The 22,469-nt window shown below is 69.9% G+C and overlaps 2 protein-coding genes across 2 annotated transcripts in view; one reads left to right on the top strand and one right to left on the bottom strand.

Moving 5' to 3' along the window:
- Positions 1 to 468: 468 nt before the first annotated feature.
- The window catches only part of BOP1 (BOP1 ribosomal biogenesis factor), a 53,618-nt gene continuing 31,617 nt past the window's right edge, over positions 469 to 22,469 (bottom strand). Inside the window, exons 4-16 of the mRNA XM_080582290.1 lie at positions 7,119 to 7,273; positions 6,774 to 6,891; positions 6,590 to 6,691; positions 5,865 to 6,077; positions 5,067 to 5,228; positions 4,605 to 4,685; positions 4,159 to 4,228; positions 2,914 to 3,046; positions 2,276 to 2,456; positions 1,691 to 1,979; positions 1,462 to 1,546; positions 990 to 1,097; positions 469 to 798 (exon numbers count right to left, since the gene is read on the bottom strand). Coding sequence (XP_080438416.1) covers positions 645 to 798; positions 990 to 1,097; positions 1,462 to 1,546; positions 1,691 to 1,979; positions 2,276 to 2,456; positions 2,914 to 3,046; positions 4,159 to 4,228; positions 4,605 to 4,685; positions 5,067 to 5,228; positions 5,865 to 6,077; positions 6,590 to 6,691; positions 6,774 to 6,891; positions 7,119 to 7,273 — 1,851 coding nt within the window. The 3' untranslated portion in view covers positions 469 to 644. The remainder of the gene's footprint in view (positions 799 to 989; positions 1,098 to 1,461; positions 1,547 to 1,690; positions 1,980 to 2,275; positions 2,457 to 2,913; positions 3,047 to 4,158; positions 4,229 to 4,604; positions 4,686 to 5,066; positions 5,229 to 5,864; positions 6,078 to 6,589; positions 6,692 to 6,773; positions 6,892 to 7,118; positions 7,274 to 22,469) is intronic.
- On the top strand, positions 13,652 to 21,740 carry SCX (scleraxis bHLH transcription factor). The gene is made up of 2 exons (XM_080582301.1): positions 13,652 to 14,304; positions 21,569 to 21,740. The coding sequence occupies exons 1-2, from the start codon at positions 13,786 to 13,788 to the stop codon at positions 21,605 to 21,607; spliced, it is 558 nt and encodes a 185-aa protein (XP_080438427.1). The 5' UTR covers positions 13,652 to 13,785; the 3' UTR covers positions 21,608 to 21,740.

Below are 22,469 nucleotides of genomic sequence, written 5' to 3'. Positions count from 1 at the left end.
GAGACCTGTAGAGGGCTGAGGGCTTCATCCTGGCTTCTGCTCTGCCCCACATCACCTACTCCACCTGCCCCGCTGCCCGTCCTTCCCACCGCCCCGGGGAGGGCAGCACGGGGGCCCCCAGCCCCCAGCCCCAGCTCTCCCGCACGCTGCGCTCGCTGCGAGGCCCAGGGCATTCCTCGGCTGCCCCGAGCTGCGTGGCCCCGCTGGTGGGGTGGCTCCCCCGCAGGTAACGGGGGGAGGCAGCCAGGAGAGGTCCTGCGTGTCCAATATCACCCCGGGGGAACGGTTCTGGTCCTGGGGTGAGTGCTGGGACAGGCAGGGGCAGCGAACACCACGAGTGCTCCAGGGAAGGCCGGAGGGCACCGTGCTGGGTGGGGGAGGCGGCGGCACCGAGCAGGTTTTGGGGTGTCTGCATGTCCCCGTGGCCAGCCCAGGCCGAGCCAGCAATGCAGGACAAAGTGACACAGGTCTGTACCCAAAGAAGTTTAATAACAAAGCACCTCCCCCCCCCCCACGCCCCCCAGGAGTCTGTGCAGGAGCAGGGGCGCCGTTCCCAGCAGAGCGCGGTGGGCCCGGCGCAGCCCCCAGCCGCAGGGTGCCGGTGTCGGGGCACGGGGTGGGGGCACGCTGGCACCACACAGCGACTACGTGAAGAGCCGGACGGTGCCGTCGGCGCCGGAGGAGAAGACCCAAGGCTGGGTGGGGTGGAAGAGCACATCGAGGACGCCCAGGTCCAACGTCAGCGCGTGGCCCTTCAGCACCTTCACGGGCACCAGCAGCGGGTTCTGCAGCAGGTCGCTGTGTGGGAGGAGACGGGTCAGCGCGGGGCTCTGCCTCCCTCACCCCACAAATGCTGCGCACCCCCTCCCTCCTCCCCAAACCCGAGGTGTGGGGCAGCCCAGCACCCCCAGCCCTGCAGCCCTGTGCTGCCACGGGGCTGTGGGAGGACAGGGGAGCTGACCCCGAAGCCCCGGGACTCCCCCACGCACTTGTAGACCATGCCGTGGCACACGATGACGGTCCCGTCGTCCGAGCCCGAGGCGAAGAGTGGGTAGTGCTTGTGGAAGGCCACGCTCCTCAGCGCTTTCTTGTGGTGCCTGCAGAGACCGCGTGCCGTCAGGGCGAGGGGAGGGTGCCTGCTGCGACCCTGTGCGGGGCCAAGCTTTACAGACCCCAGGCTGTGCCGGGCACGGCCAGACACACGGAAGGAACGAGGGAGGCTGCAGCAGCTCGGAGCCCAGCCCGGCACCGAGCCCAGCGGCTTTGCCCTCAGTGGGCTGCCCTCACCGCCCCCACCACCGTGCTGGGCAGGGACGGCTGCTCCCAGCCCAGCCCCGATGGGCTCCGTCCTGCTGCCAGTCCCAGGAGAGGGAACAGCCCCCGGGAAGGGGCCCTGGGGGCTGCAGGCAGGTTACCGGGGGACCCTGCGCGTGGGCAGCTCCCCGCAGGGCTGGGGCTCACCGCAGCAGCTGGTAGGGCCTGGTGGAGAGGTCCAGGTCGAACCAGGCCAGCTTGCTGTCGTAGCTGCCGCAGATGACGTTGTCGCCTGTGAGAGAGGGGGGGGCGCATTGCGGGGGTCACCAGCGAGCCCCACGCAGCCCCGCCAGCACCCAGAGCCCTGCCCGCGCCCCAGGCAGCCTGGGGCTGCTCCATCCCGCCTCGCTCCCGGGGGAGCAGGCAGGCCACGTACCTCCGGGGTGGATGGCCATGCTGGACACCCACTTGCAGTTCGCCATCAGCTTCTTGGTGAGCTCCTGCTTGAGGAGGTTGTAGACGCGGACGTAGCGCTGCGTGGCCACGAAGAAGTAGGGCCGGATGGGGTGGAAGAGCACGCACTGCACCAGCCCCTTGCTCTTGCGGAAGGGGTTCTGGCTCCAGCGCTTGCTGGTCTGGTGGATCAGCACTTGCATGTTGCTGTTGTCAGACACGACGGTGGCGAAGTAGTCGCCCTTGCCGTGCCAGGTCACCTGCTTGAGGGCCTGCGGGGAGCAGGGTGGGAGACGGTCATGGGTCAGGCCCATCAGTGGGGCCACTGCCCACCGCCCCACGGCCACTGCCCGCCACCCCACGGCCACTGCCCACCGCCCCACGGCCACTGCCCATCGCCCCACGGCCACTGCCCACCACCCCACGGCCACTGCCCACCGCCCCACGGCCACTGCCCACCGCCCCACGGCCACTGCCCACCGTCCCACGGCCACTGCCCACCGCCCCACGGCCACTGCCCACCACCCCATGGCCACTGCCCACCGCCCCACGGCCGCCCTGGCCCTGCCTTGCTGTGCTGCACGGTCAGCCGGATGCCTTTGCTGTGCTCCTCGATGGTGGCCGTGACCCACTGCACGGGCTGGACCCGCTCCTCTTCGGGCGGCACGTAGGACTCGAGCACCTGGTCGGTGGCCCCGTAGAGCAGCTTGTCCCCGAGGCAGGGGTTCACCAGCAGCACCGACTGCTCCCTGTGGCGTGGGAAGAGCGCAGGAGGGGTGAGGGCACTGCCGAGGGGAGGAAAACCCTCTGCAAGCCCTGCACGGTCACAGCATGGCCCTGGCACAGGGCCAGGACCGTGGGGAGGGCGGTGTAGGAGTCCGTAAGCCAGCCAGGCCCTTCTGCAGGCCAGGAAAGAGGTGGGGGTGTCATAGCCTCGGTGTCCCGGAGAGGCTGGTGGGGACCGAGTGGTTCTTCTGCAGAAGAATGAAGGCCACCAGGCAAGGTGGGCGGCAGGGTCACAGCAAGCAGAGGTGGCTTCGCGCACCGCAGTGCAGCCGTCCTCGCTCCTAGAGGTGCCACGAGGTTACAGGAGCTCCCTGGAGGCTGGACAGGCCCCAGGACAGGACGCCAACAACCCCCGGCTCCCGGAGCCGCTCCTGGCTGCACCGCGCTGGAGGCCGGAGGGGGCCACGCTGGGGCACTCACACACAGATGGCCACCAGGCAGACGGTGGGGTTGGGGTTCCACGCGATGCTCTTCACCACGCCGCCCACGGGGAGCGTCTTCATGCAGCGAGCCGTGCACACCTCCCAGAACCGCACCGTGCAGTCATCGGAGCCTGCAGGACACCGCGGGGGGGGCCAGGTCAGGCATGGCTCCCCCAGGGGACTCCACGCTGCCACGGCTTGGCTCGGGGGGGCCGGGACGCATCCCCAGGCCGGAGGGAAGGGCAGCCCCGTGCCCCGCTCGCAGCCTTCGGGGAGGAGCCCTGGCAGCAGCAGGAGGGAGGCTGCAGTGCCCCCGTGCCAGCAATTCCCCACCAGCTCCTCAGCACGACAGCAGCTCCAGCACCACGAAGGCGAGACGTGACCGGGGGCTGCTGCGGGGAGAACAGGCCCCCTCCCCGCTCCCCCAGCACCGCGGCTCTGCCCGTGGTCCCCTCCTGACGCGCGCAGCTCCCGGCGCAGCTGCCGTGCTGGCAGCACGCCTGGCTCGGCTCGGCTCAGCTCGGCTCGGCGCGGCCCCGTCGAGCCGCGCGGGGCAGCCCCCGGGCAGGCTTTTCCGTGGGCAGCCGCGGCAGGAGCAGGTAGCGGCGGCGTGCCGTGTCCCCGCAGGTCGGGGTATTTTTAACGCCTGATCTCAGCCACTTTCCCAGCCCGGGGCCAGGAATTCCACGTTGTGCAACCGACCGACACCGCGGCCACCGGGAGCTGGCAGCCTGGAAACTCCAGCGCTATAAAAAGCACATGTGCCTTTGTGGGCTGTTAAACTGCCATCTGCTCTCAATCTCCAGCCTCCGGCCGGCCGCGCGGGGCTCCGCCATTCACTCCTCCAGCCTCACTTTCTCCACCGCTGAGCGGGAGGGACGCAGGCTCCAGGGTGGGGTCCCCGAGAGCGGCTGGAAAAACCCACGGAGCCTTCTGGAGGCGACGCGCCTTGCCGCGGGCAGCAGGACACCCGGTGCTGGCTCGGGCAGCCAGGGATGCTCTGGCCTCGTGCCCAGGCTCCCCCCCCCCCCCCGAGTCCAGCACCAGCAGAATGGGGTGTGCTGGCTCCCCGTGGCTGGCAGCTCATGGGAGCCCCGGCCTTCACACGTGCAGGGGGCAGCCGAGCGGCTGCCCTGAGCCCTGTGCTGTTACGGGGCAAAGCTGGGACCAGTTCCAGCGCCGGGGCTGGGCCAGCGGTGCCTGGTGTGTCTGGGATGCCCCCCTCTGGGCAGCGACTCCTTACCTGATGCCAGCCACTGCCCGCTGGGAGAGATGCTGAGGCAGCGCACCAGGCTGGTGTGCCCACGGTAGACCTGGGGAGGGAGACAGGAGGCGGGTGAGGGCCCCGTGACGCTACGCGACACCTCCGCGGGGACCTCCCCGCACTGCCACAGCAAGGGGACCCGTCCTCATCTGTGTGCCACCGACCCTGCTTCGGGACCAGACCCGGGGCCCTGCTTTTTCCTGGGGGCCGATCCCCGGCTCTGCCCACCCACGACGGTGCCGACCCCGTCCTGCCTCACCCGGGCTGCAGGGCCGGGCCTTTCCCCGCGGCAAGCAGGTGGCAGCAGCGCCCAGTATGGCGGGTACGGGTGTGCGGGCATGCCGTGCCCACCAGGACCACCTTGGGCATCCTGCTGCCACCGGGCACCCACGCGACCCCCCCCCCCCAGCTGCACACTGATTTACCAGCGCCTGGGTGGTCGGGAAGGGCTGCAGGTCCCGTGGCTTCGGCAGCTTGGGGATCAGGTCCTCCGGGTCCACGTTGACCTGCGAGAGAGGCACCCCGTGAGACACGGCCCGGGCCCCCGCTGCGCCCCTTGCTCCGGAGCCGTGGGGCGGTGTGTGCGGGCTGCACGGCCCCGGGGACGGCAGACACGGGGGCTGCTGAGGGGCAGGATCAGGCCGGGAAGCGCGGGCTGTGGGCTCGGAGCGCTGCAAGCCCTTGTCCCAGCTCTGCTCCGGCACCGCCTGCAGGGGCTGCTGTGGGTAGGTGAGGGGCTTCAGGGGCAGCAGCCTGTGCCCCACAGCACTGCGGCTCCTGCTCCTGGCTGGGTGGCAATGGGACAGGCACAGGAGCATGCCGAGGCCACTCTGAATGTCCCTGGGACACCGTGGGGAGGGGGGTGCTGGGGTCTGAGAGGCTCTCACCCGCATCTTCCTCTGGCGCGGGCAGAGGTAGAGGTCCAGGCAGCGCTCGAAGCGCTCCTGGATGAAGCGGGAGTAGGCGGGCACTGCCCGCAGGCACCGGTACTGCTGCGGCACGAAGTTCAGCTTCCGCTCGGCCGGCTCCTGCTGCTCCCAGGCCAGCTTCTGCGAGGCGGAGGCGAGGCCGGGTCAGCAGCGTGGGACGGGCGCTCCATGGCCCTCGATGCTGCCCCAGCCCTGGCGCATCCCCTCCCCAGCCGAGCACGAACCATCCCCGGCTGGTGCCTCACCGCCCCACGAGACACCGCGACGCTCCCCGCTGCCCCAGCGCCTCCCTGTTCATCTCCAGCAGAGCCCCCCTCTGCCTGACCGGGTTTTGCTGCCCGGTTTTCCCCGAGCACCTGCTCTGGGCTGACGGTGCCTCTGGCAGCAGTGTGCCAGGACGCAGCCCGCGCCGGGACCCCCGCTTCCCCGTCTGGCCTGACCACGCTCAGGGCCCCTCCACCTTCCTCTGCTGCCTGGGAAGCCCCTGTACCAGCTCAGAAAACATTTCCTCTGTTCTCTGCAGTGATTCTCTTCTTGGGGCTTGTTTGAACCAAGGCAAGCCCTTGAGGTTGGACCACCAGCAACTGCCCGGCTCCCCTTCCCCCCGCTCATCGCGACATGTCGGCGGCTTTCACGCTGGTGTCCCAGCACCCCTGGCTGCCCTCCCTCAGCACAGCCCTGCCAGGGTCCCGCTGCCTCCGCAGCTCCCCGCGTGCCCCCAGCCCTTTTTTCCACAGCTCCCACCGCCCTCCCTACCTCCTCCTCGCTGAGCAGGTACTCGGGTGGGGGGTTGTAGGACTCCTCGTGCCCGGGCAGCTTCATCTTGGGGGCTGGCACATGCATCTTGTGCCGGCCCAGGATGGAGTTGGGATCCTCGTGGGCCCAGAGGTCGTAGTACGTAGGTGTGTCCTCCTTGGGCTTGCGGGGCTTGATCCAGCCCATCTTGATGGCGTGGACTAGCTTGGAGACCTGTGGGGCAGGCACGGGTCAGCTCCAGGAGCCCCAAGACTCCGAACGCTTGAGGAGGGGGGTGTGGGACGGGAGGATGGAAACCAATGGCCCCGAGCACGGCTCTGCTGCTCCGGGAGCCTGGGGGGGGGGCTGCACAGGACTGGAGCACTTGGCAGGGGTGGATACGGTGTGGGAGGATACGGTGTGGGAGGATACAGTGTGGGGGGATACGGTGTGGGGGGATACGGTGTGGGGGGATACGGTGTGGGGGGATACGGTGTGGGGGGATACGGTGTGGGGGGATACGGTGTGGGGGGATACAGGGTGGGGGGATACGGTGTGGGGGGATACGGTGTGGGGGGATATGGTGTGGGAGGATACGGTGTGGGAGGATACGGCGGGGACAGGATGGCTGCTGGGCACGCCTGGGCCAGGAGAGTGGCCGCAGCCACCGCCTCCAGCGCTGCTCAGGGCATGGGGCAGGCAGAGCTTGGCCGCGTGCTCAGCCGCGGTGCCGCCGGACCTCTCACCTTCTCCTTCTCGATGAGGGAGGGGATGAAGCTCCGCTTGTCCGCTGGGCGATTCGTCACCGGGTGGATCATCACCTCGTGGGTGAAGAAGTCAACGGCCGGCTGGGGAGACACAGGGACGCGTGGCTGCAGCGCGCAGGACCGGCCCCGCTCCGGGCAGCCCGAGCGCGTGCCGGAACCTCACCTCGTAGGGGTCGAAGTGGACGTCCCCAAACTGCCCCTTCTGGAGCCGCTGCACCAGGTCCACCTGCTCGTCTGTCAGCTTGATGTCTGCGCCCGTCATCTTGTCCTGCACCGTTCGCCTGCGGGGAACGCGACAGGGTGACAGGGCTCGGGCTGGACGGCAGCGCCCGTCCCCCAAGGGGGCTGCGAGCCCGAGCACCTTGAAGCCCTCGGCTCCTGAAGCCGCACGCGCCAGGAGCCACGTCGGGACCGGGCTCTGCAAGGCCATGGCCTGGGCTCCTGGCGCTTGTCCCACTGTCCGGACCCACTCCCCTCGTGCTGGGTGCTCCGGCGCGTGTCCGCTCACCAGTAGTCGGGGTTCTCCATCTTCTCCAGGAACTTGTCGAGCTCGTCCTTGTTGCGGATGGGCTTGTAGATCTTCTTGCCGTCCAGGTCGTAGCCGATGTGCGGGAAGTCCTGGTACCACTCCATGGGGATGTTGCCCACCGTGTTGCGGATGTCCTGGGGGAGGGGGCACGATGGCAGCGTGAGGGCAGGGCAGGAGACACCGCTTCAAGGGGATGGGTGCCAGGGGGGTAAGAAGGGAGGGCAGGATGAGCCCCTTGCCTCCCCCTCGGCCTCCTGGTCCGTGTGAGGGCACCGACGAGCAGCAGTGGAGGCCGGGTAAGCGCTCTGCCTGCAGAGGCTCCGCACCGCTCCCAGCGAACACCCCCACAAGCATCTCCCACCCAAGCAGTGCCCAGAGCTGCCCCGGGATGAAGCTCAGGCTTCCTCCCTCCATCTCAGGGAAATCCCCACCTCGCACGGTGCCCCCACACGCTGCTGGCGGCCGCGGCAGCACGGGAGCGGGGCTGGGGGCAGAGGGAGCCCCGGGCTGGGGGAGGCTGGGAGGGCAGTGACTGAACCCCGGAACTGCAGCGGGATGTGGGGGACCGGCCTGAGAGCCCCCCAGTGCCCTGCCCGGCTGGGGACAGCCCACGGGCCTGCCCCGAGCTGCGCTTCCTTACGGGACGTGCAGCGCTTGGGTCGGAGGATGCAGGCGTCAAGGCCAGCACCTCCCGGGCTCGTTTGCCACAGCGGGGTGTAAAAAGCTCCCGACAGCCCGGTGGCTGCGAGCACCGGGGCGCCGCGTTGGCTGCAGCCCGGCCTCAGCCTGCCGGGCGCGCGGGCAGGGGCTGCGGGCGGTCAGCAGCGCGGCTGAGCGCATTCCTGCGTCCGTCCCGCAGACAGCAGCGCGCCTCACATTTTCCGACGGCCGGGGCCAGGCCTGCTCCCCCTGCACACGCACGCACGCGCAGGCACACACGCGCCCGGCCGCTGCCGTTCCTGGCTGCCTGCAGCGGGAGCAGGCGGCTGCCCCCAGCGCACCGGGGGCTTCGCTCCTCCCTTCCCCTCCCCGGCCTCCGGGGTCCGCCCGTGGCCGTGGGTCCCAGGGCTCTGGGGCAGGAGCAGCCCCCGGCACCACAGGGGCCATCCGGCACCGCGGGCACGTTTTGGAGGTGCCGCTGAGCTCCCCATCTCCTGTCCCCAGCGCCGGCAGGATCAGCTGCACCGGTCCCCATCGCCAGCCCGTATGGGGACAGGCCACAAGGACGAGCTGGCCCTGACCATCGACAGCAAACCCTGGGAGGGCTCCGTGCAGCCGCACGAGGGCAGGATGAGGCCCCCCGGCACCAGGCTCGCTCCTCACCTGCCCCAGCCGCATCCTCCCTGTCGGGGCTCGTGGGGTCGGGCGCGGAGCGAGGTCCCCCGGCCTCTCCCCAGCAACCCTCGCGTTACAAAACGCAGAGACCCCGTCCCCAATTACAAACACACAGGGAGGAGGTGTGAACGTGACCTGTGCCCCCCACACCCCGCAGTCAGGGGTCACCCTCACCCCGCGGCACCATCTGGTCCCCATAAACACTTGCAAGCTGCACAGAGCCTCCACGGAAAGGCGCCAGGAGCCCCGAGAAGGCAGAGCCGGGGGGAGCCCCCCGGGCCACACCGGACCCATCCATCACTCTCCGAGCACACGTCAGCGCAGGATGTGCACAGCCCCAAGGGGAACCGACCGGGAACTTCCCCATCCACATCGGCACGGGGACATGGCCGGGACCGCAGGGCTTCCCGGAGCAACGCGGCAGAGCCCCGGCATCTGGGCTCCCCTGGGGCACTGCTCGCTGCTGGTGCGGACAGACGGACACTGGGACATCGGCTCTGCAAGCCTCAAAGCACGGTCAGCCGCAGGAAAGCCACTATCCAGGAGTGCTCAGGGCGCTCCAGGCTCTGCAGCCACCTGCCCGTGGGCGTCCCCACGCTCAGGGCTCCATCCAGCACCTGCTCCTGGAGCTGGGGGAGTGCGAGGGGGCCAGGGACAGCCGGGGCTTGGCGCAGCCCCTGTTCTAGCACCGAGCTTCACACCGAGGCGCCCACGCAGCGCTGCGAGGCACGGAGAGGTACCACCGTCTGTCACGGGGATGTAGGGCCGTCTGTCGTGGAGATGTAGGGCCGTCTGTCTGGCTGCGCCCCGACACACTTCCACCAGCAGCACGTGCTCCCAGAGCAGCACACCCACGTGCCCTCACTGCTTCACGGCTCAGTCAGGTGCAGAAGTCCCCACCGGCAGCAGCAAGGCCAGGGACACTCCAGCAGTGCCACACACGTGGCACGGAGCCAGGCAGGGGCTCCCCAGGCCGGGCCAGGCCGGGCAGGGGACGCGGCAGCCCCAGCGGAGCCTGCGGGCGTTGATGCCGGAGCCGTGGTGGCTCCGCTGGGGCTGCGCAGCGCTAGGTGCATCTGACGGCGGTGACGCAGACCGAGAGGGCACTACAGGATCTGCGGCCCACAAGGACCAACAGATGCCCGGGTGCAGGGGCAGAGATGCAGATTCCCCCTCTGGGCTCTACGGCCAAGAGCAGCTTTGCTTTCTCTCAGCTGTTCCCTGCGTGACGCCCTCCTCGCCTCGACGCACATCCTCTCCAGCTCCACCTGCCCGGGGAAGGATGTGCAGGGGGGTGGCTCCAGCCGTGCAGCAGGGCGAGCTGCAGCCCGCAGCCGGCGTAGGAGCAGGCGTGGGTTTTTACCGGCCCGGGCTGCTGCGCGGGGAGCACTGCCGGGCCTGGAGCCTGGAAGCCCAGACTGGGCGTCTCTTCCCGAAGGCCAGCTCCAGCTCCGCCAGGAGCTGCGGACTTGACGCAGGAATCCCTGGGCGAAGCTCTTGCCAGGAGGACAAACAGGATCACATCAGGCCTGGAACATTTTCCCCTCCAACACGAGCCCCAGGGTCCCGTGTCTGCTCAGGCGGTGCTGGCCCCGACGGCGCGCGCCTCGGCGTCAGGCTGCCAGGGCGTGCGGGCCGAACCTGGCGCTGCCCCGTGCGGCACTGCCCGGGCTGCACCTCCGGCACGGCCGGGACAAGACGGGCTCAGCGCCACCAGGATGCCCCAGGGGCTCGCCCCATCCATGGCACTATGTGCCTGGCACGGACACCCCCCAGGGACCACGGGGAGGCCCCGCGCGGTGCCCCCAGCTCTGGCTGTCCTCCAGCAGGGAGCAGACCCCCGAGCGCCGACGGTGCCACCAGGCAGGTCGGCAGCCCCCACAAAATCCCGCAGGGACGCACAACGCCTGGGCTGCCCCACGCCAGAGCGTGCTCCCCGTCCCCCCAGCCCTGCGGCGGGGAGGAAGGAGAAAATTCCTCCCAGACAGAGCTTCCAGCGGTGCGAGGCAGCCCGGTAGCCGCGGCCCCGTCCCTCCCCCTCGCTCCCCTCCCACCCACCCACTCGGCTCGGCTCGGCTCGCTGGGCTGCCTCCCGTGTCGTTAACACATCGCCTCCGGCGAGCCGCGTCCCGCGAGCGAGCGCGGGGGAGTCTGGAGCCCCGGCGCGAGGGACTGCCGTCACTCAGCCTCACGTCTGGAAGTTGTTCTTGGATGGGCCCTGGGCATTCCTAGACGCACATTCCTGGCAGCTGGAGAGCGTCGTAGGAAAGATTCTTTTCTTGAAAATATCCGGTCCACGTGGAGGAGAAAGGGGACGGGGCAAGCGCAGCCATCAGCCATCGCGCCCTCCACGCCCCGGGGGCAGCGGGCAGGTGCTGGAGGGCTGGGGGCTGCGGGGGCTGCAGGAGGAGAGCTCGATGGCCCCGCGGGTGGCCACAACCCGGCACCCAGCAGGGCCGGAGGCCACTCTGCACCCAAGCAGGCTGCCCACGGGGTCCTCGGGGGTCCGGCACAAGCACGGGGCCCCTCTGCGGGAGCAGCTTCACAGAGCCTGGGCTCAGGGGGCTGCAGGAGAGGGGCACCCCAAGGACCCCCTCCTGTACGGGCCGTGGGGCTGCTGGCGGGGAGCTGGGCAGCGTCCCGGGGGTTGGCAGACTGGGGAGGGCTCAGGAAACGCCCGGCTGCCCCCAGCCCAGCACCGGGGCCCAGGGAGCAGAGGGGAGGCTGCGGGCGCTGCAGGCAGCACCTCCGCAGCGGAGCAGCGGCGTCACTTCGGGCGGACGGGCCAAACCTCCAGGTAATAAAACTGGGGCAGGGGCCGGATCGCAGCGGGGAGTCTCAGGCTCCTCAGCTGTGCCGTGCAGCCGTGGCCTCCCAAGGACGAGGCGCCTGCACCTCGCTCTGCCGGCCGGCCAGCGCTGGGGAACGGTGCCCAAAGCGGGACATCACGGGAGCTGCGGGAAGCCAGGAGTGCTGCGGAGCCTGGGGGCTGGGACGATCGCCGGCACCAAATGCCTCTGCTTTAATTAAGACCGGGACCTTGAGCCAGTGTCGGGGCTGGTGCTCTGGCCAGAGCCCAGCACTGCGCGTCACCTGCGGACGGGGCTGCTGCCACCCGTCCGTCCTACGTGGGCAGGAGGGCTGCAGCCTCTCCTCCCCCTTCTTCTCCTCCCCTAATTCCTCCTCCTCCTCCTTCCCCTCCTCCTCCCCGGAGCTGGGCCGCGGGGATACGGACGTGCTTCTCACCAGGAAGGACAGCGCAGGGAAAGAGCCTGGGGATTACACTTGGATGGAAGGTGCTAGAGAAAAGCAGGATCATTAGCAGAGCTAAACGAAAGCAGATGCCTACAGGAGCCTGGGCTTCCAAAGCACACATGGTGAGCGCCCAGCGCCGTGGAAGGGGATGACAGTGGCTTGGATTCCAGGAGCTGCTGGGGCTGCTGATGAGCTGCGGCAGCACGCTGCAAAGGTGAAAAAAGGCGCCAGCAGGGACGGGTGGCGGAGCTGTCCCCGGGTCCCTGCTGGGACCATGCGTCCCTGGGGACCGTGCTGGCCCGAGAAGCCATCGCCCTGCGAGCCGCACCTGAAGGGGGCCGGGTCCGAGCGGCGCAGCTCCAGGCTGCCCGGTGCGGCCCCACACGGAGCGGGGACGGCCGTGCCGTGCGGGGACAGCAAGGTCTGCCGGCCGCGAGCACCGCGCCACCCCGCTCCCGCAGCCCATTTTAGGAGGTTACGGAGCTCCCTGCCGGCCCACGGGCACAGCGCTGCCTGCCCCAGCTCGCGGGACCCAGGCTGGGTGCGGGGTGCCAGCCCCACACCGCAGGGCCAGCTCCACGGCTGGGGGGGCTGCAGGGACTGCCCCGCGCCTGGCTGTAAGCGGGGCCGACCCTCCCTGCCCGCCCCCTGCCCCAGCGCACGCAGGGCAGCAGCTGGGCCAGCAGGCTCTGGAGCAGCCTCGGGGCACCTCTGTGTGCCCGAGCCCGTGACCTGCCCCATAAAATCAAGCGGCTCTGGGGCCGCACCAAGCCTGCCCAAAGCCGCCACTGAGCCAAGAGCCCCGCAGAGCAGAAACCGGAGGCTGGGTCTCCCCCAAGCCCCACGCTCACCGTTAAGCACCGGAAAGCCCTGGCTTCCTTTGGTCACGGTCTGGGGAGCCCGGGCTGCCCCACGCGAGCGGCAGCCGATGCCTGGCCCTGCTCAATGCCTCCGCTGCGTGCCCCGAGGTTCTGGTCGAGCCGCCGGCACATATGGGACGAGTGCAGGGGGGAGCAGGGGCAGTTTGCAAGGTCCGGCGCTGAAGCAGGTGCTGGCGTCAGCGGGCTCAGCAAGGCCCACGAGGTTACGGGGACAGGACCGGGCACCGCGCCCGGATGTGTCTGCCCGGCCCGTAGAGACTTAACGGGGCTGGAGATGTCTGGGGGGGAAATGAGAGCAGCCGGCTGTGCCAGCAGGGAGCTGCTGCCTCGGCCGGGGTGGTGCTGGGCAGCCCCTGAAGGGTTAATTCCTCCCTCTCTGCCCCATTAGCAGCAGCAGGATGGATTCGGCTGGGCTGTGGGGAAGGGGGGGCGAGCCCTGGGGGGGGGGGCTCTCCCTGCAGGGACTAATCCTGACCCGCAGCCCCCCCGCCTGGGGCAGGCGGCCCCAGCCCTGGCCACCTCCTGGGCATGTGGGGCTGAGCAGCCCCCCCGTGCCTCAGCAGGCAGGGCCCCCGGGACCCCCAGCAGGGACCTGCGCCCACCCGCAGCCCCACGGGTGAGGGGCTGCCCCAGCCCACCCTTGCTGGCCGAGGCCCCAGGCCGGCAGGTGAACGGCGACAAGTGCTTCGAGCCGGCTGCCGGGGGGCTGCGGCCGCCCCCGCCCGCGGGCAGGACCCCACTGAGCCCGGAAGGGTTAAGCCCCCCCGGGACGGGACGGGACGGGACGGAGGGTGAGCTCAGGTAGGCGTGAGCCTGCGGCTGGGAGCGAGCGGGGCTGCTGCGCGGAGGAGGGGCCTGGCTGACCACTGCTGGTGCTATAAAACTCCCCGCTCCTGCCACGCTCGGCGCCTTAAGATGCACATGTGTCGGCAGGGGAAGCGGCAGCGCTGCCTGTGAGGAGCCCTTAACCCGTTGCGCGCGGCGAGCGCTGGCGGGGAGCCGGGCCCGGGGCCCCCCCGCCGCGGCGCCTCCCAGCCGGAGCCTTCCCGGGGCCCCCCGAGCCGAGCCGGGGCCGCAGCATGCGCCAGCGGAGCTGAGGCCGCCCGCAGCAGGAGGAGGTCGGCGGCGGTCCCCAGGCGGCTCCCCGGTGCCCCTCGCCGCGCGCGCGGCCCACCATGTCCTTTGCCATGCTGCGCTCGGCCCCCAGCCGGTACCTGTACCCCGAGATCAGCATGCTGTCGGAGGACGAGGAGAACGGCAGCGAGAGCTCCGGCTCCGACGAGAAGCCCTACCACCTGGACGCCGACGGCTACGGCCTCAAGGCCGGCAAGCGGAGGAGCGGCAAGAAGCCCAACCGGATCAGCAGGGAGCCCCGGCAGCGGCACACGGCCAACGCGCGGGAGCGTGACCGCACCAACAGCGTCAACACCGCCTTCACCGCCCTCCGCACGCTCATCCCCACCGAGCCGGCCGACAGGAAGCTCTCCAAGATCGAGACCTTGAGACTGGCCTCCAGCTACATCTCCCACCTGGGGAACGTGCTGCTGGTGGGGGAGGCGTGCGGGGACGGGCAGCCCTGCCACACCACCCCGGCCTTCTACCACCACGGCGGCAGCAGCCCCCCCGCGCGCGACACCGAGAACTCCCAGCCCAAACAGATCTGCACTTTCTGCCTCAGCAACCAGAGGAAGCTGGTGAGTGGCCGCGCGCCGTCCCGCGGGGCTTTCGGCCGGAGGGGGGTTAGGGAACGCCGGGGGAGTGGAGCCGTCGGAACGGTGTGGGAGAGGGAGAGGGGGACGGCAACGGGGCGGCCCCGGGAGCAGCGCAGGCACGAGCAGGAGAGCGCGCCGGAGCCCGTCGGCAAGCCCAAAACCTAGGCACGGAAAATATGGTGCCTCCCTCTACCCCGTCCAGATTGGTGCCCGAGCCCCAGCAGCTGCCTCCGAACACTGCACGCCGAAAGGCGAAGGGACGGGAGATCGGGAAAGCCTCTGAGGGTGAGATTTTAGGAGCTGGAAATCGGAGGCACAGGGGAAGGACGCGAGCCAGGAAAGTCTGCACCTCTGCTCCGGCGGAGCGCAGGCAGCAGGCGCAGAGGCGAGAGCGACTTGGTTGTGGGGCTGGCCACGGCCGCGGCTCTCAGCCCCTCGGTGCCGGTGGCCAGATCCCCGCGTCCACTGCCAGAGCAGGGCCTGGGTCCTGGGGCTGTGCCGGGAGCCCAAGGGGCCGCAGGGATGGGGGGAGCGCCACTGAGCACCCCGGAGGACCGCGGGGATGAGCCCTCGGGAACCTGCTGGCCACGGGCACCGGCGGGTCTCGCCGGGCGAATGGGAGCCGTAACGCCCCGGCCAGCCCCGTTCCCCAGGGAATCCTCCACTTCCCCGTGCCCCCAGGGGAGCGCCGTGCTCCCGCTGCCCCCGCGGGCAGCGCGGCCTCGTGCCAGGACCGGGCTCCCAGCAGAGGCTGCCAGCCTGGCACCAGCGTGGCCACGGGGGCTGCCGGGCCTGGCGTGGGCATCGCTGCCTGCGGAGGGCAGGGGGAGTGGGGCGCCTGGAAACCCACCCTGTGCAGCGGGGCTGCGGGGCTGTTGGGGTGAGTGCCACCGGCCGGGAGAGGCGAGAGCCACAGCCTGCCTGGCACGTCCTTGCCAGCCCGGCAGATCTCTGGTGGCGCAGGGGACACAAAACCTGCCCCCAGAGCGGCGGGCAGGGAGCGAGGGGCGGCGGGGGCTGCAGCCTTGCTCGGGGCTCTTCATGCACGCAAAGCCCAAGGAGAAGAGAGGTCTCGGGAAGCAGGGGCGGGCAGAGCCTGCGCTGAGCCCTGGGTGTCTGGGCTTTAAAATCCTCTCGGTCTCCAGCACGTCGCAGACGGTCTCTGGCAGGCCAGAGGTAAAGGCGAGCGGGGGAGCCGAGGCAGAGGCGGGGGGCCGGCCGCCCAAGCCGTGCATGCACGCTCCTCCACCGCTTGAACCCGTTTAACCCCAGTGAGTAACGTCCTGAGGAGGGAGACGTCTTTGTGGAGGATTCAAGGCTCATTAAGCATGAAGCAGTGGCGGTACAACCGGCCACGAGCAAACTCCAACAGCTTGAGTATTTTAGAGCAGGAAAACCCCAAACCCCGTTAATCCTCCTCGCGCGTCCTTTCCAACTCACTCGAGCAGGAGACTGACCTGGGACCCGCAGGCAGGAGGGAACGCCGCGAGGAGCCCTTCTCTCTGCCAGGATTTACACCGACCACCCTTAGGTCACCCGAGAGGAGCAGACGGGCTCTTCCCTCTCGGGCCACAGGCACCAAGCGCTTCCCCTGCCCTTGGCCTTCCCGAGCACCAGCATCGACCTCTCCCCGGGGGCGAAGGACGCAACCGGCAGGCTGCGCAGTGCCCTCGCGCCCCAGCGCCACCCTCGCCCGCCTCCCCTGCAAGCTGAGCCAGCGCTACCCCTGCCGAGAAACAGAAGCTGCAGGTGGGGAAGCTCCTGCAGGGCTGACCTGGAAAATTCCCCACTTGCAGCTGCCAGCCCGCTCGGAAACCTCCAGTATCAGCTTCAAAGATCGAGCGCCCTCCGCCTCCCTCGCTGCTGTTGCCGCTTTTGCATCAGCTCCTATAAATCCCCATCGCCACTTTTGCACCCGCTCCTGGCTCAGGCTCCTGTGCGGGAGCAAACCCCAGGGCTGACCCGTGCCAAGGTGCAGGGGAAGGACAAAGAGGTGCAGGAACCCCAGGCCCAGGCGGCCACCTCCCTTCTGCAGCTCTTCTGGATAAACCTCCCCGAGACTGGGCGCCCAGCGGCGGTCAAAGGGGACGAGATCCTTCGGTTTGGCTGAGAAGTGGGCTAGTTTTGGGACTGCATGGACCCTGCCTACGCATTCGGTCTGTGCTTGAGATTTTACAGGCAGATAACAACTCGATAGGTTTTATTGTGTGTTAAACGAATAAAATAAACCATCTTTTATCAGGAAGGCATTCTGACAAACGGCGAGGAAATGAAAGCAATCTCCTCTGGAGCTGCAAACACGGCGCAGCTGCACCTCCCAGCCCCTGACCCCGGCTCTCGGCAGCCGCCGGCCCCTTGGGGGAGGCCAGCCCCGCGTGGCACCGCTCGCCCACGCCACGCACCCAAAGCCGTGCCACCACCCACGGGCGCCAGCTCCAGCCTTCGCCCAGCACCCGCAGCCTTGGTGCGCGGGAGCTCCAGCACCCACAGCTCCAACCCCCTGCCCACAGGGGAGACAGGGCGAGACCCCCCCCAGACACAGGGGCTTCGCTCCCCATGGAGCGTTACGGGGAGCAGGCGGCCCGTGCTGGAACGCGGCTTGCCCTGCGCTGCCGGGTGCGCAGGTCAGAGCGCCCTGTCCATCCCCACCCAGCAGCGTTCCCTTTTCCACCGCCTCTGTTGTGCTTACGTGTACGGATGCCGCTTCGACCAGCGCGACCGCACGCCGCGGCGCCTGTCTGCCTCTGGCTCTCCGGTTTGCCGCAGGAAGGGCTCCTTAGGGCAACCTCGTGCGGGATGCCCTTCATGGGGCTCCCGAGCAAGCCCCCCCCGTGCTACTGCCCTGAGGAGCCCCTCTGCCACCGGTTGTCCCCAGCTGCTTGGAGACCGCTGTGCCGTGCCGTGCCGTGCCGCACCATGCTGTGCCGCGCCACGCCGTGCCGTGCCGCGCCGTGCCATGCCATGCTGTGCCGTGCCGTGCCGTGCCGCCCCTCCCCGAGCCAGCCAGCAGTGGCAGACATCTCGGCGCGCACCGCGCTGCTGCAGCTGACTGACCGCAGCGTCCCCCTCCCCAAAAGGCCCAGCGCCTGCCCGGCTCCCAGCCCTCCCCACTGCCCTGTGCCGTCCCCATCCCGAGCCTGCAGGAGCCCTGCGGTGAGGGGTGCCAGGATGAGGGCTCGGGTGGGATGCTGAGGCTGCTGTGGCACCCCGAGGGACACGGGGACAGCATGCGTTCTGTGGCAGCACGCTTTCTGCAAGCTCTTCTGAGCTGGGTCTTTGCCTCGTCCCACTCTTGCGGGCAGCGCGGCGCCTCGGTGGGCACGGGGCTTGCCTGGATTCACGCCGCGTGACAGCCCAGCCTCGTGCCCTGGCATCCTGACGCCTTCCCCCAGGGACTTTTCCCTGCCTGGCCAAAACCACTGCCATCTCCCTGGGTAAAGCCTCCCCAGAAATGTGCAGGGGTCCGCTGCTGGCTGGAGAACGGCCAGGCTCTGCTGAGGGGCTGCCCAGGCGGGCGGCTGCTGGGCTTTGTGCCAGTCCCAGCTCTAACTAAAAGGCCAAAACCCACTCGGGGGTTGGACTGCGCCAGTCAGGGCGCGAGCAGGAGGGAGGCGAGGCCGTACTGGTCGGGGCAGCGCGCTTGCCACGTGCGCACGTTGCTGCAGGACCGCGCGTAGGCAGGTGGCAGGGACGGACGGGGCAGTCCCTAATCACCAGGGACCTGCGACCCTGTGGGCGGGGGTCCCGGCTCCCCTCGCGAGGACAACGTGCGGGTGGACGGGACGGCTCCTGGTGCCACAAGGCGCAGATGCAGGCAGTTGCTGCAGGCAGGCGCAGGGACAGGGAGCGCAGGGCTGCGGACGCCACGTCCCCGCCGGTGCGCGGGGCCCGGGAGCAGCGGTCACCACCGACACCACCAAGAGCTGGCGGGGAGCGGGGCGTGACCGCCCCCACGGTGTGCTGGATGAGAGCTGGCTCGTCACCACCCAGCCCCTGGGTTCCTCTGGGGGTGCCGCCCGTGCTGTCCCCTCCGGGACACGCGGCGCTGTGGGGGAACCGTGGCTGCGTCTCCTCCAGGGAGCGCGTCGGGTGGCAGGGCTGCTGGGAGCAGCCACGGCGCGGGGCAGCACTCGGGCAGCCTGGGCTGGGGGGAGGACGGGGGCCAGTTCAGCACAAAGCCCACGTCCGAGCACGGCCTCCTGCTGATGTGCCCAGGGACAGGGCCCCTCGCGGCGCTCTGCGTGCCCGCAGCCCTCACCACACGCACGGCCCCGCCGCCTGCGTGGCGCAGAGCTGTCGCGGAGGGGACCGAGGGGCAGGAGAGCGTGGGGACGGGGCACGGGGACAGCTCAGCCAGCTCAGTGCCAGGACTGCACGCTGATAAAGGAACGAGGGACACGCGTCCAGCGTCGGGCACGCTGATAAAGGAACGAGGGACACGTGTCCAGCGTCGGGCACGCTGACTTCTGGAGCGGGAGCACGCATTGGCAAGGGAGCAAACCGGGGAGGGGGCACTGAGACCACCGGGGAGCTGAAAGGTGTCACAGGGGGAGCCAGGGGGATGGGGGCAAAGCCCCGCAGCAACGCCCCGCTGCTCCCACCTCTCACCTCCTGCACCCCGCGCCCCGGGGGCTGCCCCACGGCTCCGTCTGCAGGGACGGACACAGTCCTGGCCCCGAGCACTCCAAAGGGGCCACGGGGCTCAGGATGAGCCCGGTCCAGGACAGCCGAGCCTCCCTTATCCCACTGGAGCCGGGACAACGCCGGTGCTCGGGGCGCTGCCCTGCCAGCCTGCAGGCCTGCCCCTCGTCCCAGGCACGGCCAGGAGGGCTGCCCTGCGCCGGGGGCTGCCCGGGGCACCAGGGCTCTGCACCCAGCCAGGGCCGAAGGGCACCGTGCCCCTGGCCCAGCCCAGCTGGCAAAGCCGAGGATTTGTGCCCGGGTCTGCCCATCGCCGTGGGGCAGAGGTACCACGGGGCAGGCTGCCGGAGGGGACCTGCGGGTCTGCCCCCTGCCACTGCCCCCGCCTGCACCCACTGCCTGTGGGGAGCTGCAGGGCGCTGGCAGGGCGCAGCACGCAGCCCCTGTCCCACTGCGGGACACTGGGCAGCGGGCTCCTCACCTCCCTCGTGGGGCACGGGGCAGAGCGGTGCTGAAGCCTCGCGAACGTGAGGACAGGAGGGGCGAGGACAGCTCTGCCCTGTCCCACCTGAAGGAGCCGGAGGGGGCTCCTCGAGGGGACCGGGCACGGCGCTGCAGCAGGGGAAATAGGACCGGGGCTCTTCCTCTGTCCCAGGACAGGACCCTGGGAAGGGCGACGCACAAGGCCGGGGGCTGCCTGCAGGGACCCCGGGGACTGGCGAGGGGCCCTGCCAGCGTGGCTGGCGTCACTGCGCCCCGCGGCACAGATGAGGCCAGCAGAGGCCGGAGGCCAGGCTCCGGGGAGGCAGCGCTGACGCCGAGCCTCGGCCATCAGCGCAGGAGCTCGGCGGCACCAGGAGGGCGAGGACACCGGGGGACAAGGACGCATCCCAGGGGGTTTGCTAAACAGAGTGTGGGTGAGCGGCGGCGACCTGCCAAAATGCTGGGACCCAGGTCACCGCCGGCTGCACCGCGCCGGCCCCTGACCCGTGGGCTCGTGGCTCAGCTCCCGGCCAGGGACTTGCAGCCTGAGTCAGGGCTGGGATGGGGACGGAGGGAGGGAAGCAGGAGCGGGGCGATGGCTCTGGGCTGCTGACCCTGCAGCCCCTGCCTGCCATGGCTGCCTCCCTGCCGTGCTGAGCTAGGCGGTGGGGCGGCGAGCAGGACGGGCAGAGCCGAGCCACGCACCGGGTGCCCCCGGGACGCTGCCCTGGGTCTGCGCCCAGCGCCCCGCGCGCTCAGGGCAGCGCTGCCGGAGCCCGGGGCAGAGCCCGGCGCCGTCCCCCGCTCCCCCCACGGTATCTACAAGATGGGACGGCTCCGCAGCCCTGTAATTTACTGTTCCTGCTGCACTTAATGGCAGCGGAAAGGCAAGGTGATAGGGGAAAAAATATGAGGCGGGATTTTCCGAATCCCCATTTCCTCTCCAGACAGCACAAGAACTCCTGGGGCCTGAACATCTGGGAAATTTAATTTTACCATTTCTGAGCTGAACTCCCCTTCCCCTCCCCTCCCCACCCCCGGTAACAAAGGAAGAGTCAGAGCAGGGGCCGCACGTGCAGCCGTGGGGGAGGCTGCACCGCCGACACGCCGCGGGCCGGCCCCGGGCACGGCCTCGGCCGGGCCACGCTGGCAAGGCAGGCGCGGCACGGAGAGGGGCACGTCCCCCAGCCCCCAGCCACCGACGGCCACGAGCCCTGGCAAACTGGAAACGGGAAGCACCAGCCCTGCCTGCGCCCACCTGCCCGGGGCGGTACCGGTGCCGGTGGCACTGTGCGTGGCGGCAGTGGTGGTGCTGGGGGCGGTTCGTGGTGCGGTTGGTGGTGCTGGCGGTGGCGGCGGTGCTGGTGGTGGTGCTGGGGGCGGTGATAGCGGTGGTGCTGGTGGTGCTGGTACAGGTGGTGCTGGTTTGTGGTGTGGCGGCAGTGGCGGCGCTGGTGGTACCGGCGGTACTGGTACTCGTGGTGGTGGCAGCGGTTGTACTGGTGGAACCGGCGGTGGCGCGGGGCTGCTCTGGTGCTGGAGGGCTAAGCCCGGCTCGCGGCCCGGCCGCCACCGCGGGGCTGCCCGGGAGGACTGCTGCTAGCAGCAAGTTTGCCGCGGGCTGCGGACGGCGACACACGGACGGGGACGCGTTGGTGCTTTGGACACCTCGGCAGAGCGCACGGCGGTCCTGGTCCCGGGAGCAACGGGTGCAGGGACAGGGACCGGAGCCCTGCGGCAGGCGCTGCCCCCTGCACCTTGGTGGGGGCAGAGGCTTCTGTCCTGGGGGGGCTCGGGGGGAAGGCGGCTGCACGGGAGAGCGCCGCGGAGGATGAGCGGGAGCAGGGCGGCAGCGCCCGGTGTCCCCGGGGTGCGGGCGGCAGTGGGAGCACCTGCGGGAGCGGGGCTCTGCAGCAGGCACGGCTCGGTCCCGCAGACCCCCCCCGGGCTCCTGGGACACGCGGGGGGCGACGATTCGGAAGAGCGGGTGCAGAGCTGCCGCCAGCCTCTCCTGCCAGGCACCGGCGCGGGGGGGAGCGAGAGGCTCCCGGCCGCCGCCAGCGCTGGCAAACCTCCCGGCCCCAGGTGTGTTTTCTTAACTCGGCCTTCCCCCTCTCTGCAGAGTAAAGACCGAGACAGGAAGACGGCGATTCGGAGCTAGATGATCCCACTCTTCAGGAAGGACGACACGGAGGAGCAGAAGGAGGAAGGATGGAAAAGCCACACACACAAAACCACAGCCACGGACACTCCCGCCTTCACCCTGCTGCTGGGGACGGCCGCACGGCGTCACCCACGGGACCTTGCCCCGACCGGACGCGTGCCTGGGGAGCGGCCGGAGGGGTGGCCGCCGACGGGAGGCGGCCGCGGGGGCGGCAGGACTCCGTGGGGCCGGAGCAGTGCCAGTCGCGGGGATGCCCCGGCGCTCCCTGGACCGGGGGTCCCGGCCCCAACCCCTGTGGGTGCCCGGGCGGCTGCTCCCGGGGGAGCCGGTGCCTGGACGTGCCCGCCCCGCTCGGACCGAGCAGCGCTGGGGAAGCCGCTGCCGGGACCGGCCCGCTCCCCTCGTCCCCTCCAGCTTTGAGCCACGCCATCCCCTGGACTCTGAGTCCTGGGGTGCTGCATTTGTTGAGTTTAATCAATACATGCTGGTGTTTCATGTCATTGATATGATAATATAAAGCCTGAGCAACTTGTATAATTAAAAGTGAGTATGGTTCAGCCCGAGGGCCGCAGCCTCCTTCCTTCCAGACCCTCACCGTTCCTTCTCGCCCTCACCGCGTTCGCTCCCCTGCTCCGGCTGCCGGTGCCGTCGGTCAGCGAGCGACGGAGCCGCAGCTCGAGCTCCGTTCCCCCAGCACCGGCACCGGGGCGAGCACCGACCCCCTGTGCCATGCCGGAGCCCAGCTGGAGGAGCAGGTAAAAGGCAGGGACTCTGCACACCAGATGCTGCAGCTGAGCCGGGCTTCCTGGGGAAATAAATTACACACGGCGCAACGAGCTCAGCGCTGGGCCGCGCTCCC

The sequence above is a fragment of the Anser brachyrhynchus genome, assembly GCF_964034855.1.
Source record: "Anser brachyrhynchus genome assembly, chromosome: 2".
NCBI lineage: Eukaryota > Metazoa > Chordata > Aves > Anseriformes > Anatidae > Anser > Anser brachyrhynchus.
Note: the sequence above shows the minus strand (reverse complement) of the source record. Positions and strands in the feature narration are given on the sequence as shown.